At 46.0% G+C, this 17,828-nt stretch overlaps 1 protein-coding gene across 2 annotated transcripts in view; it reads left to right on the top strand.

The window, feature by feature from the left end:
• The first annotated feature begins 14,271 nt into the window (after positions 1-14,271).
• Positions 14,272-17,828, top strand: part of RAB17 (RAB17, member RAS oncogene family) — a 39,098-nt gene continuing 35,541 nt past the window's right edge. The window contains exon 1 of one of the 2 annotated variants that reach the window (XM_043878862.1): positions 14,272-14,363. Coding sequence is in view for 1 of the 2 variants with exons in the window: in XM_043878861.1 (XP_043734796.1) it covers positions 14,356-14,373 (18 nt within the window). In the remaining variant the exon portion in view is untranslated. Of the gene's footprint in view, positions 14,374-17,828 lie in introns of both variants that reach the window. The other variant, XM_043878861.1, reaches the window with a different exon arrangement.

Raw genomic sequence — 17,828 nt, 5'->3', positions numbered from 1 at the left:
TCTCTTTGCTCTGGACGCTCAGCCGCTCCTGCGTGGTCGTCCATGAAGCTGCGTCTACCTGGAAGACTGCCCCTGGCCCCACGAAGCCCCCTCCCATGTGGCCCTTTTCCTGTTCCTGGTGACTACACTACCCACGAGAGGTTATTTCTGAGCAGGAGACAGAGATGCTACACCACAAGTCTCATGTCCCAGATGAGAGGGTCAATATATTCATCTCCAAGCCTGGTACCGAGGCCCTTCACAAAGATACAGATGCCACCTTCAGGAAGGGTCCTTGAGAACACGAAGCAGCCCAGGGGAAGGGCACCACACAGGGGCCCCCACAGGGACTTTCCACCCAGACGTAGTGTTCCCTTTGCTCAAGACCTCACTCGGTGAGCCTGTGAGCTGCCTGGGGGAGGATGTTAATGAGCACCTCTGGAGGGGACATGCCCGCTGGAGGGTGACTCAGAACTGCTCTGACACCGCCCTCTGAAGGGCAGTCACCTGGGCCGTGAGATGACTCTCTTGGGTCCACCGAGAAGGCCTTCTGTGTGCTTCAGCCATCATTCACTCATGTTCCAGTCTTCTTGTTTGTTGCAGTGTGCTCAGTCGTGTCTGACTCTTTGTGACCCCACAGACTATAGCCTGCCAGGCTCCTCTGTCCATGGAATTTTCCAGGCAAGAATGCTGGGGTGGGTTGCCATTTCCTTCTCCAGGGGATCTTCCCAACCTGGGGATAGAACCCACGTCTTTTGCTTCTCCTGAATTGAAGGTGGATTCTTTACCACTTGCATCACCTGGGAAGTAATACTGCAAAGTTCCAGTCTTGCTCTTCCAATTAACAGAGGATGGGTAAAGCTCACTTGGATCACAGCTGGAGGAAGGCTGGGGAGGATCACAACCCTTCACAGGGATGGCTGGAAAGGCAGTGGACAGGACACAGAGCCAAAATCATGCCCAGAGCAGGGCTGGCTGAGGTCAGTGTCTCTACCACGCCTGAGAGGTTAACGTCTCCGATGGCCTGATGACCTTTGTCAGTTGCCTCGTTCAGCAACTCAAAGTAGCAAATTGGCCGGATCCTCCACCCAACCCAGTTTTGCCGTTCTAAGTGTTTCTTCTCTCCCAGGATAGCAGCACTTGCAGTTATTTTTCCACATCTCTTGGAACTAAAACTTTGGAATCTGTTGAATTTTTTAATTTATCTTATCCTTCATCTCTGATTGAGTCTATTCCCCTTCTGCATCTTTGCCGACTCCACGATGATATGTACCTGGTTCACCTTGTCATCCCTGTGGATGACTTACAGGAAATCATCTCCTGGACCTGGGATCTCCAGGGTGACGTCCATGAAACAACTGGGGTGCAGGACAAACATGCTAGAACTTCTATGAGCATGTATTTTAAACTAAGAGTGTTATGTATCGAATGCTAATATTTGATCTATAACGTTACTGTAAGTAGTTGTAGGTCATGTCACAATGTATTCCGAGGGCCTTCTCTCTCATTAGATCACTTTCAGAACATTTTGATACATTTGCATGAACAAGATTAAATGGATTTATGGGTTATGTAATCTAGCTTCAACTAAAACTCAAAAGTAGACAGATGGCCTTAAAGAATTCAAAAGCTTCTCAAAAAAGTAATTCCCCTAAATCACAGACAAACTAGAGAACTACAGACATATTCCTAATTTGGAGGGACTCTTCATTTTCCTCAATATCAATCTGTTAGATATGATAAGAGCAATTAATAATCATCCCAAATAATTTGAAACACTAATTAAATTTCCTATTATTAATGATTGACCTCATTTTAAGTGGTTATTGTGCCCTTGTATGTTAATAGATGACAATAGATTATGAACATAATTTGTGAATAAGTAAATAAAATTTAGGGGATATTTTAAAATATTTGGTGATTGAGTTCACAGTAAAAAAAAGTCTGGTTTCTAGGATCAATAATTCTTAAAGTTGGGGAGATTATGAACTCCTTTGAAAATCTGATGAAGGCTGGAGTCCTCTCTCTCACCAAAAAAAAGAAAGAAAAAGACATCTAAGTAGGAAATCTGAGCACTGTTTTATAGCGTGATACTTTGAAGTCCATCCATGGGCCGTCTGAGTTCCCATTCAGAGCTGTCCCCATTTGAGTCCATCTAACCACCAAAGCCAGAATAACCATTCAGATCACACTTTTATCGTGTGGCACACTCCAAACTCAAGAACAGCCCCATTGTGGCAACCGCAGCAGTTCTGGAGTCTCAGTGGTTGTCAAATGAGTTACTGATGATTTGTGATTAGTGATAGTTAAAATGCTGAAATTTGTGAAATTATTAGCAATAAATATTCCTACCACCTGATGCGAACAGCCAACTCATTGGAAAAGAAGCTGATACTGGGAAAGATTGAAGGCAGAAGGAAAAGAGGGCGACAGAGGATAGATGGTTGGACGGCATTGCCGACACCCTGGCCATGAACCTGGGCAAACGCTGGGAGATGGTGAGGGACAGGGAGTACTGCAGTCCACGGGGCTGTGAAGAGTCGGACGCGATTTGGCAACTGAACAACAACAACGACTCTTACCATAATAATTTCATCTCCGCTGAGTGCTACTGAGTGGCAGGAATTTTGCACAAAAAAGGTGCTTCAGCAGGAGGATGTCACATTTGGGATAATTACATGCCATGTTTGTCTCCTGGGAGAAAAGCTGAGGGAGGCTGTCCTCTTGCACACAGAGCTAGTCCTCAGCCAGCCCCCTCAGTCAGCTCTCAGGGGCTCTCTCCTGAGACCCCCAAACCAAGATTGCATTTCATCCCCCAGAGAATGCTGATCAGGTTCATGGGCCCATGGGTGTTTGAAAAATGTCTGTGGCTTGACTGACTAGAGTCCTTTCATTTGGCAAAAATATATAAAATGGATGTGAAGAACAATTTTCTTTTTTATCTTTTTCCTTGTGAAAGAGAAATGCTACCAATACTCGCTGACTGGCAATAATATCATTTTTTCCGTCACATCAGATTTATTAACTATTAACTCAGTTGGTTTTAAAAATAAGTGACAGAGGGCTTTTCACTTCTAGTGATGGGGAGGAAGCTTACAACAAACTAATCCTCCTGTCAATAGCAATTATAAACCTCAAAAAAATTTGCCCACTGATGAGTAATCAAAGAAGATACAGTCTAGAATGGATACAACCTTTGAATTCAGGGAAGTAAAAAAGAAGACATCTTCTTTCCCAGAGACCAGTCCTCAAGGTGCATTGGGAATGGAATTCAAGAGTTACTGGACATGAGGGTCTGAGACTACAAGTACACCTGGCAAGTGAGGAGGAGATTCCAGAAAGCAGGATGCCGAGAAAGTGGAGCCTCAAGATCTGCATATTGACTTATGCAGAGTCCGTGTCTGAGTCCTGAAGGATGTGCGTGTGGACTGAAACTCCAAGAAACCCACAGGAAGCTGGAAGCCTGGAAGAGCGGGCAGAGAGCAGCTGTGCAGTGCTAGGAAGACAAAGTTAGGAATTCAAGTCCCATCAAGTTAGAGGGCTTGGCGAACACTAGGAACCTTCCCCTGAAACTCCAGAAAGACCATGCCTGCAGAGTAAGATAACATTAGAGAACTAAGGGCTATGACAGGAAAATCAAAATACATAAATTGTAACAAAACCCAGAACCGAGTCTCTACAAGATCAAGGTGCTATGCAGGGTTCAGGTAACTTCACTACCTGATAGAACCAACTCAACACTCTCCAAAAGAAGACAACAGATGCGGAAATTAGCAAGGAGTGGTATTCAATGACTATGATAAAGACAGGCTGCCCAGGTGGCACTAGTGGTAAAAAGCCCATCTGCCAGTGCAGGAGATAAAACAGACACCAGCTAGATCCCTGGGTGGGGAAGATCCCTGGAGAAGGAAATGGCTACCCACTCCAGTATTCTTGCCTGGAGAACCCCATGGACAGAGGAGCCTGGTGGGCTGGAGCCCATGGGGTTGCAAAGAGTTGGACATGACTAAAGCAACTGAGTATGTATGCACACATGATAAAGATGGATATAATGGATGAAGAGATAGGGAATTAAAAAAAGATCTGGGGATCCTAAAAATGAACACAATGGAAATTGTAGAGCTGAAAAACACAGTGCTTGCTAGTTAAAAAATCATTGAATGGTACTAGCAACATGTTGGATAATGCAGAAGAAAGGATTATTGAGCTTGAGGAATGGTCAATAAAATTGCCTAAACTGAAGGAAAGAGTGAAAAAGATATTTTAAGAAACCCAAGTTCCAGGGATCCAGGCTACCACAGAGGTCACTCGATGTTAACCAGGGCACCAAGGTAATTCAATGGAGAAAGGAAAATCTATTCTTTAGCAAGTGGAGCTGAAACAGCTGAATATCAATAGAGAAAATAAAGTTGGACCCTTAACTAACACCTTACAGAATAATTAAATTGTGAAAGATTTTAGACCTAAACTTAAAAGCTGAAACTGTAAGCTTTCTAGAAGAGAATGTAGAAGAACGTTGTGAAACCTGACAGTAGGGAAAGACTTGTTGGACAGGATGTAAAAACCTCAGTCGTGCCAGACTCTTTGCAGCCCCATGGACTGTAGCCTACCAGGCTCCTCCATCCATGGGATTTTCCAGGCAAGAGTACTGGAGTGGGTTGCCATTTCCTTCTTCAGGGGATCCTCCTGACCTAGGGATTGAACCCAGGTCTCCCGCATTGCAGGCAGATGCTTTACTGTCTGAGCCAGCAGGGAAGCCCTTATAGAAAAGCACTAATCATCAAATAAGAAATTGATAGATTAGATTTTGTCACAATTAAAAATGTCTGCTTATTAAAAAACTACATTACGAAAATGAAACACAAGCCACAGATGGGAGAAAATGTTCCTAATTCATGGATATGACAAAGCACTTCATCCAGAATGATGAAAGACTTCCTACAACTCAACAAGAAAAGATAAATGAGTCATCTAAACAATGGACAAGAGATTTGAAGACTGAACAGACACTTCATATAAGAAGGTTTACAGAGGGTGTGGAGACAATGGAATACTCCTATACTGCTGATGGGAAGGTGAAATGGTGCAGCCACTATGGGAATGAAGTTTCCTTAAAAAACTAAAAGTAGAGCTACCATATGACCCAGCAGTCCCACTCCAGGGCATATTTCCAGGAAAGAACAAACTCTAACTAGAAAAGGTACAGGCATCCCAATGCTTGTAGCAGCACGATTTCCAGTAGTCAAGACACAGAACCAACCTAAAAAATGTCTATGGACAAATGAATGGATAAAGAAGATGTGGTGTATCTATACAATGGAATATTACTCAGCCACCAAAAAGAATGAAATAATGCCATTTGTAGCAACGTGGATGGACCTAGAGATTATCATACTGAGTAAAGCAAGACAGAGAAAGACAAATGTCATATATCACTTATATGTGGAATCTTAAAATCTTACAAATGAACTTATTTACAAAACAGAAATAGACTCACAGACATAGAAAACAAATTTATGTTTACCAAGGGGGAAGGGGAGGAGAGGGGTAAATTAGTTTGGGGTTAACAGACACACACTACTATATATAAAATGAACAACAAGGACATACTGTATGGCCCAGGGAACTATATTCAATATCTTGTAATAACTTGTAATGGAAAAGTATGGGAAAGGAATATATATATATATATACGCACACACATATTTATATACATCATATAAAAACTGAATTGCTTAACTGTACACCTAAAACTAACACAACGCTGTAAATCACCTATACTTCAGTAAAAGTTCTTTGAAAAAATATACACAAATGACCAAAAAGTGCAGGAAAGATGTTCAACATCCTTGTCATTAGGAATACGTAAAGTGAAACCGCAGTGAGATCCTTTTGCATCTGCCAGATTGCCCACCATTGGAAAGATGGACAAGACCAAATGTGGGTAATGTGTAGCAGCTGGGACTCTCGCACAAGGCTGGTGGGAGTATGGTATTATACAGCCAGTTTGGAATGCTGTTTGGGAGTTTCTTAGAGACGTAACCTACCCTGTGATCTGGTCATTAGACTCAGTGGTATTTGCCCAAAAGAAATGAGAAACATGTCCACAAAAAGACATGTGCAAGATTGTTCAGAGTAGCCCAAAGCCAAAAGCAACCCAATGTCCATCAATAGGTGCATGGATAAGAAAATTATAGTTATAGAGCAATAGTACTTGGCAATATAAACTAACAAACCCCTAAAACAGACAATAATGTGGATGAATTGCTGAAAAATGATGGTGAGTGAAAGAAGTCAGACACAAAAATGTGTGTATTGAATAGTTCTGTTTATATGAAACTCTAGAACAGGCAACTCTAAGCTGCGGAGATAGAAATAGAATAGTGATGGCCTCTGAAGGACTCATCTAACATGCCGGCAGAGTAATGCTCAACTTCTCCAAGCCAAACAGAACCATGAACAGCAAACTTCCAGATGTTCAAGCTGGATTTAGAAAAGGCATAGGAACCAGAGACCAAATTGCCAGCATCCACCGGATCATCAAGAAAGCAAGAGAGCTCCAGAAAAAACATCTACTTCTGCTTTACTGACTATGCCAAAGCCTTTGACTGTGGATCACAACAAACTGTGGAAAATTCTTCAAGAGATGGGAATACCAGACCACCTGACCTGCCTCCTGAGAAACCTGTATGCAGGTCAAGAAGCAACAGTTAGAACTGGACATGGAAAAACAGACTGGTTCCAAATAGGGAAAGGAGTATGTCAAGGCTGTATATTGTCACCCTGCTTATTTAACTTACATGCAGAGTACGTCATGTGAAATGCTGGGCTGGAAGAAGCACAAACTGGAATCAAGATTGCTGGGAGAAATATCAACAATCTCAGATATGCAGATGACACCACCCTTACAGCAGAAAGCAAAGAAGAACTAAAGAGCCTCTTGTTGAAAGTGAAAGAGGAGAGTGAAAAAGTTGGCTTAAAACTCAACGTTCAGAAAACTAAGATCATGGTATCCTGTTTCATCACTTCATGGCAAATAGATGGGGAAACAGTGGAAACAGTGAAAGACTTATTTTTGGGGGCTCCAAAATCACTGCAGATGGTGACTTCAGCCATGAAATTAAAAGACTCTTGCTCCTTGGAAGAAAAGTTATGACCAACCTAGACAGCATATTAAAAAGCAGAGATATTACTTTGCCAACAAAGGTCTGTCTGGTCAAAACTATGATTTTTCCAGTAGTCCTGTATGGATGTGAGAGTTGGACTATAAAGAAAGCTGAGGGCTTAAGAACTGATACTTTTGAACTGTGGTGTTGGAGAAGACTCTTGAGAGTCCCTTGGACTGCAAGGAGATCCAACCAGTCCATCCTAAAGGAGATCAGATCAGTCCTAGGTGTTCATTGGAAGGACTGATGCTGAAGCTGAAACTCCAATACTTTGGCCACCTGATGTGAAGAATCAACTCCTTAGAAAAGACTCTGATGTTGGGAAAGATTGAAGGCAGGAGGAGAAGGGGACGACAGAGGATGAGATGGTTGGATGGCATCACCGACTCAATGGACATGAGTTTGAGCAAGCTCCAGGAGTTGGTGATGGACAGGGAAGCTTGGCGTGCTGCAGTCCATGGGGTTGCAAAGAGTCAGACACGACTGAGCGACTGAACTGAACTGCAGGATGAGTGGACGGACAGCAAAGAGGCACGGGGAAACACTGAGTGATGCGAATGCTCCGTGCCTTCCACGAGGTGGTTGCTGCGAAGGGAAAACCACCGTCCAGATTTATCTGGGTATTATGGATGGAAGTCTGTAACATTGTATAGGAGGCAGTGACCAAAACCCTCCTCAAGAAAAAGAAAGGCAAGAAGGCAAAAGTGGCTGCCTGAGGAGGCCTTACAAATAGCTGAGAAAAGACGAGAAGTGTAAGGCGAAGGAGAAAAGGAAAGATATTCCCATTTGAATGCAGAGTTCCAAAGAATAGCCAGGAGAGGTAAGAAAGCCTTCCTTAGCGATCAATGCAAAGAAACAGAGGAAAACAATAGAATGGAAAAGACTAGAGACCTCTTCAAGAAAATGAGAGATACCAAGGGAACATTTCGTGCAAAGATGGCCCCAATAAAGGACAGAGACGGTATGGACCTAACAGAAGCAGAAGATATTAAGAAGAGGTGGCAAGAATACACAGAAGAACTGTACAAAAAAGATCTTCATGACCCAGATAATCACGATAGTGTGATCACTCACCTAGAGCCAGACATCCTGGTATGTGAAGTCAAGCAGGCCTTAGGAAGCATCACTACGAACAAAGCCAATGGAGGTGATGGAATTCCAGTTGAGGTATTTCAAATCCTAAAAGACGATACTGTGAAAGTGCTGCACTCAATATGCCAGCAAATATGGAAAACTCAGCAGTGGCCATTTTTCATTCCAATCCCAAAGAAGGGCAATGCCAAAGAATGTTCAAACTAGGGCACCATTGCCCTCATTTCACATGCTAGCAAGGTAATGCTCAAAATCCTTCAAGCTAGGCTTCAACAGTACATGAACTGAGAAATTCCAGATGTTCAAGCTGGATTTAGAAAAAGCAGAGGAACCAAAGATCAAGTTGCCAACATCCACTGGATCATAGAAAAAGCAAGAGAATTCCAGAAAAACATCTATTTCTGCTTCATTGACTATGCTAAAGCCTTTGACTATGTGGATCACAACAAACTGGAAAATCCTTAAAGAGATGGGAATCAGACCACCTTACTTGCCTTCTGAGAAATCTATATCCAGGTCAAGGAGCAACATTTAGAAATGAATATGGGACAACAGGCTGGTTCCAAATAGGAAAAGGAGTATGTCAAGGCTGTATATTGTCACCTTGCTTATTTAACTTATACGCAGAGTACATCATGTGAAATGCTAGGCTGGTTGAAGCACAAGCTGGAATCAGGATTTCAGGGAGAAATATCAACAACCTCAGATATGCAGATGATACCACCCTAATGGCAGAAAGTAAAGAAGAACTAAGGAGCTCTTGATGAAAGTAAAAGAGGAGAGTGAAAAAGTTGGCTTAAAGCTCAACATTCAAAAAGTGCAGATCATGGCATCTGGTCCCATCACTTCATGGCAAATAGATGGGGAAACAATGGAAACAGTGACATACTTTATTTTCTTGGGTTCCAAAATTACTGTGGATTGTGACTGCAACCATGAAATCCAAAGACACTTGCTCCTTGGAAGAAAAGCTATGACCAACCAAGATAGCATATTTAAAAACAGAGACATTACTTTGCCAACAAAGATCCATAGAGTCAAAGCTATGGTTTTTCCAGTAGTCATGTATACATGTGAGTGTTGGACCATAGAGAAGGCTGAGAGCCAAAGAATTAATGCCTTCGAACTGTGGTACTGGAGAAGACTCTTGAGGGTCCCTTGGACTGCAAGGAGATCAAACCAGCCCATCCTAAAGGAAATCAGTCCTGCATATTCATTGGAAGGACTGATGCTGTAGGTGAAGCTCCAATCCTTTGGTCACTTTATACGAAGAGCTGAGTCACTGGAAAAGACCCTGATGCTGGGAAAGATTGAAGGCAGGAAAGGAAGGGAGCCACAGAGGATGAGATGGTTGGATGGCATCACCGACTCAATGGACATGAGTGTGAGCAAACTCTGGGAGATGGTGATGGACAGGGAGGCCTGGCGTGCTGCAGTCCATGGGGTCACAAAGAGCCAGACACAACTGAGCAACTGAGCAACAACAACAAAGGGCTTTCTGAGACCTACTACTTTTAGACGAAGATGGATAGTCTCAGAAAAGTGGAGCCAGTTGATCACAGTACAAGGACTCATGTACACGTTGGTCACAGTTCACAGAAATTTTGCAGGCATATCCACATGCATGTCCAAGCACATGCACACGATTATGTATAAATTATACAATTTTTTAAAAAAGTACTTAAAAATGAAGATGAAGGCCTTCCTTGAAGGTCTGTTGGGTAAAGCTCCGGGCTCCCAATGCAGGGCACCCGAGTTAGATCCCTGGTTGGGGAAGGTAGATCCCACATGGGTGCTGTACCTGAGAGTCCTCCTGCCACAACTAAGAAGTTCATGTGCTGCAGTGAAGACCCCCTGAGCTGCAAATAAGACCCGGCTCAGCCAAAATAATAAATAGATAAGTATATTTTTAAAAATGATGATGAGAAAACTAAACCAATGAAAACATAAGGAGGCGACAGAAGAGAGCATTGGTTCCCTCTAAGTGTCGTATTAGACTTATGGTTACAGTGTAATGACTTTTGAAAACCCATAACCTGACACATGGCTGACTACACACCACCTCCTCCAGGATGAGGAGACCTGGACACATAGATGCCATGAAGGGGTATTTGGTGTCAGCCTGTTTGACCCCCATTTCCTGGGATTGTCAAGAGGTTGGAGTGGTTCCACCTAATTCTCCCCTATCATTTGGGGTGGGGTCTCAGATAGCCATTGGCATGCTGCTTTGCTGCAGAAGGACCACAGGTAGCATCAGGACATGGAAACAACGAGGTGATTTTCCCACAATCCAGTTCAGCCCACTGTGGCTGTTGTGAAAGGAATCCCGAAGCTCACTTCTTTTCTTCCCCTCCCGCTAGTTCATCATGTTTCCTGTGGTCCTTTCTCCCTGTGAGCTTTTCTGTCCTTGTGGTCACTGAGCATCTGTAACCTGGAAGCAGGGCCAGGGAGACTCTGGCTGTGTTTGATCGGCCCTGTTTTCTGTCCTGAACTGCAAGGTGATCTGAGTTGTGGTCTGGCGTATTTGACAGTTTGTATACATCTGTGCATCTGGTGAGGCTTTTTCTTTTCTGGTTTGCAGCCAAGTTTATTTTTTTAACTGAAGCACGTGGCAACCCTGGGCTTCCCAGGAGGCAATAGTGGTAAAGAATCCACCTGCCAATGCAGGAGACATAAGAGACGTAGGCTCAATCCCTGGGTCAGGAAGATCCCCGGAGGAGGAAGTGGCAAACCACTCCAGTGTTCTTGCCTGGAGAATCCCATGGACAAAGGAGCCTGGTGGGCTATGGTCCATAGGGTCGCAAAGAGTTGGACATATCTGAAGCAACTGAGCATGCATAGTTGATTTACAATATTAGATTAGCTTCAGGTATACAACATAATGAGTCAATGTTTTTATAGGTTATACTCCATTTAATGTTATTATAACATATTGGCTCTATACTCCTTACTGTATAACATATCCTTGTAGCTTGTCTTTGGTGAGTGTGGACTCCTGCCCCAAGGTCACAGCGGCAAGGCCGTGAACCAAAGCCCAGAGCCAAGGTCACCTCGGAAAGTGACTGAGCCCCATTATAACCATTGCCAGATCTTCACCAGCAGGCTTCCTGAATCTAAATTTGGCAGAAATGCCCACCTCAGTGATCACCACATAGCTCCCTAACCAATCACCTAATGCCAACCTTCTGTCAGGAATTTCCTTTCTCTTGAAGCTATAAAAATTGGCTACGAACCCACAAAAAGTGTTGCCTCTCCCTGGCCTGTTAGAAGGTTGGCCCACCGTACTTGCTGCACCCTGATTATCTCTGCTCTTTGTTCTTAATAAACTCACCCCTTTCGGAAACTGTGTCGGGAGATTCTTTTCCAACCCGCGTTGGGACTGCAGGACAGGGAGGCACCTTGAGTAGGTCACTGGGTTTCTCCAGCCCTTACACGGACCAGTTAGCAAATGGAGATTTTCCCCTTGAGGAATCACTGTATTTATGAGCAAACAGCATCCTTATCAGCTGCTCAACACCACTCCTCCCTGGAGGGGACTGAATGCACATGTTTCAGGTCTTTCTCGTTATTTTAGGAAGATGCTCGCCATATTTTTGGCAGTAGCTTTGAAGGGCGCTCTGTGTGCTGAATTTGCCAATTTTAAAATAGCACAAACATTTCCTCACGTTTTGGTTCTACTGAAGAGCTCTCTGAAGACTTTCTCGTGAGAAATTCACTGGAAATTTTGTCTACTTTAAGATAGCGCCAAACAATTGAGAACAGCCTGGAGCGGCCTGAGCTTTGCCTCGTGTGACTGTCTACCGTGACAGTGCTCAAGGGTTCCAGGCTAAGATGAAGCGCTCAGTGCCAGCACTCAGGCTATTTTAGGAACATAATAGAAAAATAGTTCGCCACTTACTCATTTGCAGTCTGTGCTCATGTTGGAGTTCTTGATATCCACACCCCCAGACAAAGAGCGGTTTGTAAAATTTGTTACAAGCAGTGTCTAAAATTCAGCTTTGCCTCAAGCAGAACAAAGGTTATATGGTTTTATTCTTAGGAAACATTTTTTTTTTTTTTGGTTTGTTTATTCACAGTAAAATCTAATCACTATGCAAGTTAGCATCACTGGGATGATTAAATGAAATCACAATCCTGCCAAGTGCCCGGCAGAGTCCAGCCCACTGTAAATGTACATTAGTGCACCTACTGTGTGCAAGGCAGCCAGGAAGAAAGGAGGATGAGCAAGACCCGGTTCCTGTCCCCTGTGGGTCTCAAGGCAGCAAAAGGAGGCCCAGACTGGCTCTGCTCCAGCGGAGCTTCTCGCTGGGAAAATCAGGCAGGACCAGCACAGTCCTGTGGATGCACTGGGCTTATTCCCACAGGAAGACGTGGAAACCTCGGAAAGCCCAGGCAGTGAGGTGATGAGCTGCAGCCTTGCATTTACACAGGCATCACGGCCACGGCGGGCTTCCCTAGAGGCTCAGACGGTAAAGCGTCCGCCTGCAATGCGGGAGACCTGGATTCAATCCCTGGGTTGGGAAGATCCCCTGGAGAAAGAAATGGCACCCCACTCCAGTACTCTTGCCTGGAGAATCCCATGGACAGAGGTGCCTGGTGGGCTACAGTCCATGGGGTTGCAAACAGTCAAACATGACTGAGCGACTTCACTTTTCACTTCACAGCCACAGTTTCACGGCCCAAAGGGCACAAGTGTTAAGCCCCCAAAGGTAGCAGGATGCACTATCCCAAAATATGCCTTTTTGGTGTGAGGCTTATTCTGAGCTGATTGTTTTTAGAGACGGCAGACACAGGTGGCTCAGTGGTAAACAATCCACCTGCCAATGCAGGAGATGCAAGAGACGAAGGTTCGATCCCTGGGTCTGGAAGATCCCCTGGAGGAGGAAATGGCAACCCACTGCAGTATTCTTGCCTGGAGAATCCCATGGACAGAGGAGCCTGGTGGGCTATAGTCCATGGAGTCACAAAGAGTCAGACTGAGCGCGTGTGCACACAAACACAGGAAAAGCCCAACAAACAGAGTAGGAGTCGCCCTCCTCCTTTCTTAAAATACTTGGATCGCTCAATTTTTTAAGTATTTATTTTTATTTATTTTGCTGCACCAGGCCTTAGTCGCAGCATGTGGGATTGTTAGTTGCGGCGTGTGAACTCTTAGCTGTCTCATGTGGGTTTCCCTGACCAGGGATTGAACCTGGGGCCCCTGCACTGAGAGCCCAGAGTTTTAGCCACTGGACCACCAGGGAAGTCCCATAGTTGCCCTTTGGTAAGAGAAATCTGCACATCTTAAGGGTGTCTCCATGTATAAGGGGGGCCTCCCTCTCTGCACCAGGAATAGAAGATGGCTGTAAATCACAAGAAACCCCTATCAGTCGTGAAGGCACCATTTAGATCTGCAAGCAAACCTCACCCCTGTTTACTTGCTAACATCCCATGACTGAATCCCCACCTTTCTGTTTTGTCATTAGTTAAAATGGGATTTGGAACTTCCCAGTGGTTCCAAATGCACTGGTGCTAGTGGTCAAGAACCTGCCTGTCAATGAAGGAGACATAAGAGATGCGGATCCAATCCCTGGGTCAGGAAGATCCCCTGGAGGAGGGCACTGACCCACTCCAGTGTTCTTGCCTAGAAAATCCCCATGGACAGAGAAGCCTGACAGGCTACAGTCCATGGGATCAGAAGGAGTCAGACATGACTGAGCAACTAAACAGCATAGTACAAATATGTTACTAAACTTCAGTTTGCTTTTCTCCCGTTACTCTTTTATTTCAGAGATCTCAGCCAAGAACTGGGAAGGAACCATCTGTCTCTCTCCAGGGAACCCCCCCATCCTGTTATGCTGAGAAGGGGACTCAGGATCCTTGCTCAGCCCCAGACCTTAGCTGCTGACCAAAGCCGCTGTCTGTCCTGACAGGACAGAGATGAGCGGCCTGCTCCCGGGAGGAGGGCCTCTGGCCTTGAGGAGGAGGAGGACATGGGAGGCAGGGACAGGGCTGAGGTTGGGCCGGGGCCAGTCCCGGAAGGACGGACAGACAGCCTCCAGAACAAGCCCAGATAAGGGGACAAAGACATGTCTGTGTGCGGCTGAGAGCGAGCAAAGACGAGACCGACAGGGCCACCATGCACAGGTCTGCTCGTGTGAGTATGAGTGTATATATGTTTGTGTGTGTGTTCGTGTAAAGTACATCCCTAACTCTCCGCTTCCCAGTCTAGAGCAAGACCTTGCTTTTGTCTGATGGTTGATAATTGTATTGTAGGGAAAACCATCCATTCAGATTACTGCAGCATATTCCATGTTCGAGTGATTTCAGTTCCTAAAGGAAATGGGGCGTCTATTCGCTCACTGATTCATTCATTCACACGGCGCTTTCATTCTGGGCGAGGCCTTGCTTCAGATGAAAAGCCTGACTTTGTTTTTGCGGTTTTCATTCACCTGCTGGTCACTCGCTCACTCACCAGCTCAGTGAGTGTTTCCTGAGTGTCCTGCGGGAACAAGGTGAGTGGGCCTCCTCCACCCTTTGGAAGTGTCCGGGGTGAAGCCTTTTCTGGTGTCCTCGAGACACCCTCTCTCACGTTCGATCACAGCGCTTCCTGAGCTTGTTGCGGCTTCCCAGTTTCCATTCTTGCTGCAAAGAATCTCCCCACAGACTTGCCCCCCGTTTAGGTCCTGGGAAGGCGACTTGCACTCTGCTGCGTTTGGGGAGGGCCACTGTGTGCTCAGGCTGCAGGACTTACGGAGAAGGGTCCCCCACAGCACACCTGGAGAAGGGAGACGGGGTCAGATCAGGCACCTGTCATCACCAGTGTGGCCTTCCAGGCCGGCGGCTCTTCAGTGCACCGGCTGCCCGTCTCTGGGTGGGCGAGGGTGGGCGCTGAGTGTTTTTGATGATTCTGAGTGTCTTTCATATTCTCTGGGGCTGACCCATATACTCTTATTGTGTAGCTGACATGAATCATTTAATGTTTATATTGGTACTGAATTTGTGACGTTTTCTTTGGCGTTCCTCATTCTGCAGTAAGCTCCCCGAGGGCATTTCTAGAGGCCCTTGTAGGTCTTGGCACAGTTCTGGGGACACGGGATGGGTTGTGATGGGAGCCGAATGGAGAATAAGTTTTGAGATCTATTGTGTAAGAGAAAAGATGTGTCCGCTGCATCTCGTGCTGGTCAGCCTGCTCTCGGGAGTCGGTCTGGCTCTGGGAGGAAATGTGGGTGGGACACGGACACAGCATCCAGAAGGGCAACTGGGAGGCCTGGGCGCTGTGGGGGAGCAGAGCAGAGGGGACCGTGGGGACGGCAAGGGCCGGGGGCAGGCATGGGTGCAGGTCACAGGGCAAGCAGAGGAAGGGGCTTCTCGGGGTCAGGCCCCGAGGGAGGCTGGGACGCCGTGGCAGAAGCAGAGAGCCTCAGACAAACCTCCCACCAAAGAGACTCCTGAGGAGGGGCTGGCCTCAAGCTGGGTGGGTTTCCCCCATGTCCATTTCCTGGACCACTAATTCCAGAACATGCTAACAGGTAGTCCGTGAAAAATGTGTCTGGGCTCCAGCAAATGGGGGAAATGTTGGTTTCAATGTGGGGGCTTCTGTGTACCAATGTGCCTTGACTCTCCAAGAAGGGATCACAAGGAACCATCACTTCAGACCCATCTGACCTCAGATCTTGTCCTGGAAACACATCACACATCTAGAATCCACAGAGCCCACTTAGGAGATAACAGAGAACAGTGTGTCTGGTAAGACCGAGGCCAAGGGCCCTTCCGGCTGTGAGATTGCAACAGGGAGGTTCATCCACTGAGATGGGTCTTTGTTGGAGCTTTGCATGGCTGCCCTGTCTGCTGGGGCTGTAACAGAGCACGCAGATTGGGTGACTTATAGCAACAGCAATTTACTCCTCACTGTCCTGGCAGCTGGGAAGGCCAAGATCATGGGCAGGTTCAGTGTCTGGTGGGGTCTGCTTCCCAGTTCACTGTGTGCTCTCAGGGTGCAGGGGATGGGAGATCTCTCTGCAGTCCCTTTTACAAGAACCAGAATCCTATTCGTAAGGGCGCTGCCCTCATCCCCTATTCTCTTCCCAAAGACCCCACTCCTAAAACTATCACATTGAGGATTAGGTTTCAACATGTGAATTTTTGGGGAGTACAAATATTTTAAAAAGTTAAGATTATGGCATCCAGTCCCATCACTTCATGGCAAATAGAAGGCGAAAAGGTGGAAGCAGTGACAGACTTTATTCTCTGGGGCTCCAAAATCACTGCAGATGGTGACTGCAGCCATGAAATTAAAAGACACTTGCTCCTTGGAAGGAAAGCTATGACCAACCTAGACAGCATATTAAAAAGCAGAGATATCACTTTGCTGACAAATTTGCATATAGTCAAAGCTATGATTTTTCCAGCAGTCATGTAGGGATGTGAGAGTTGGACTATTAACAAGACTGAACACTGAAGAATTGATGCTTTTAAACTGTGTATTGGAGAAGACTCTTGAGAGTCCCTTGGACTGCAAAAGATCAAACCAGTCAATCCTCAAGGAAATCAACCCTGAATATTCATTGGAAGGACTGATGCTGAAGCTGAAGCTCCAATACTTTGGCCATTTGATATGAAGCACTGAATCCTTGGAAAAGACCCTGATGCTGAGAAAGATTGAAGGCAGGAGGAGAAGGGGACGACAGAGGATGAGATGGCTGGATGGCATCACTGACGTGATGGACGTGAACTTGGGAAAACTCTGGGAGATGGTGAAGGACAGGGAAGCCTGGTGTGTGCAAAGAGTCGGACATGACTGAGCGACTGAACAACAAGAAGAAGAAGCATTCAGTCCATCAGAGCGGCTTTCTGAACAATCTGGAATCAGGATGCATTTTAGGTACATCTACCCTGAGGTGCTGAAACAATATAAGACAGATTGGTTGATGAGCTCTGGAGTCTGCAGGCAGCTTCATGATAATTATTAAAGTAACAGGCACTGCTCTGCAGGGTACCTGCACAGCTCAGGAGGCGCCCTTCTGCTCAGAGCTTCCTCTTTCCACCAAGTTTGTCATGGTCCCCCCATCTCCCCCCACCTCCTCCAGCTTCCTCAGCAGCTGACGGGCCGTGGGTGACCGTATGGGGAGTCAGGGTGGGTCAGGGGAGGGACTGACGGTCAGGCAGGGCTGCCCCCTTGTCAGTCCCAGAGCCATGGGCTGCTGTGGGTGCTGAGAGGCAGAGCAGCAGACAGGAGACGGGGGGACACTCAGAGGACCCCTGAAGCTGGCAGCTCTTCCCGTCCAGGTCTGGCTGCTCTCTGTTTTGCCAGACATGAGTAGATGTCTAACAAAATCCCTTTTATTCCAATAAGCTTGAGTTGGTTTGGTGACTTGCAACCAAAAGAGTGTTTTCAAAGTCTCCTTGTGAGTGCCTGCCGTTTCAGGCTCCGTGCTGGGTCTTGTCCACACCTGACATGTTAGCACTCACAACTTCACGTGGCTAAGGTCCAACTTTATTCATCATTTACAGATGAACTGAGGTTTAGGGAGGTCGTGTGACCTGCGAAGGTCGCACAGCCAGCAAAGGTCAGAGCCTCTGACGCCAGGGCTGTGGCTCAGCCTCTCTCTG

The sequence above is a fragment of the Cervus elaphus genome, chromosome 20 (genome assembly GCF_910594005.1).
Source record: "Cervus elaphus chromosome 20, mCerEla1.1, whole genome shotgun sequence".
In the NCBI taxonomy this organism is placed as follows: Eukaryota; Metazoa; Chordata; class Mammalia; order Artiodactyla; family Cervidae; genus Cervus; species Cervus elaphus.
Note: the sequence above shows the minus strand (reverse complement) of the source record. Positions and strands in the feature narration are given on the sequence as shown.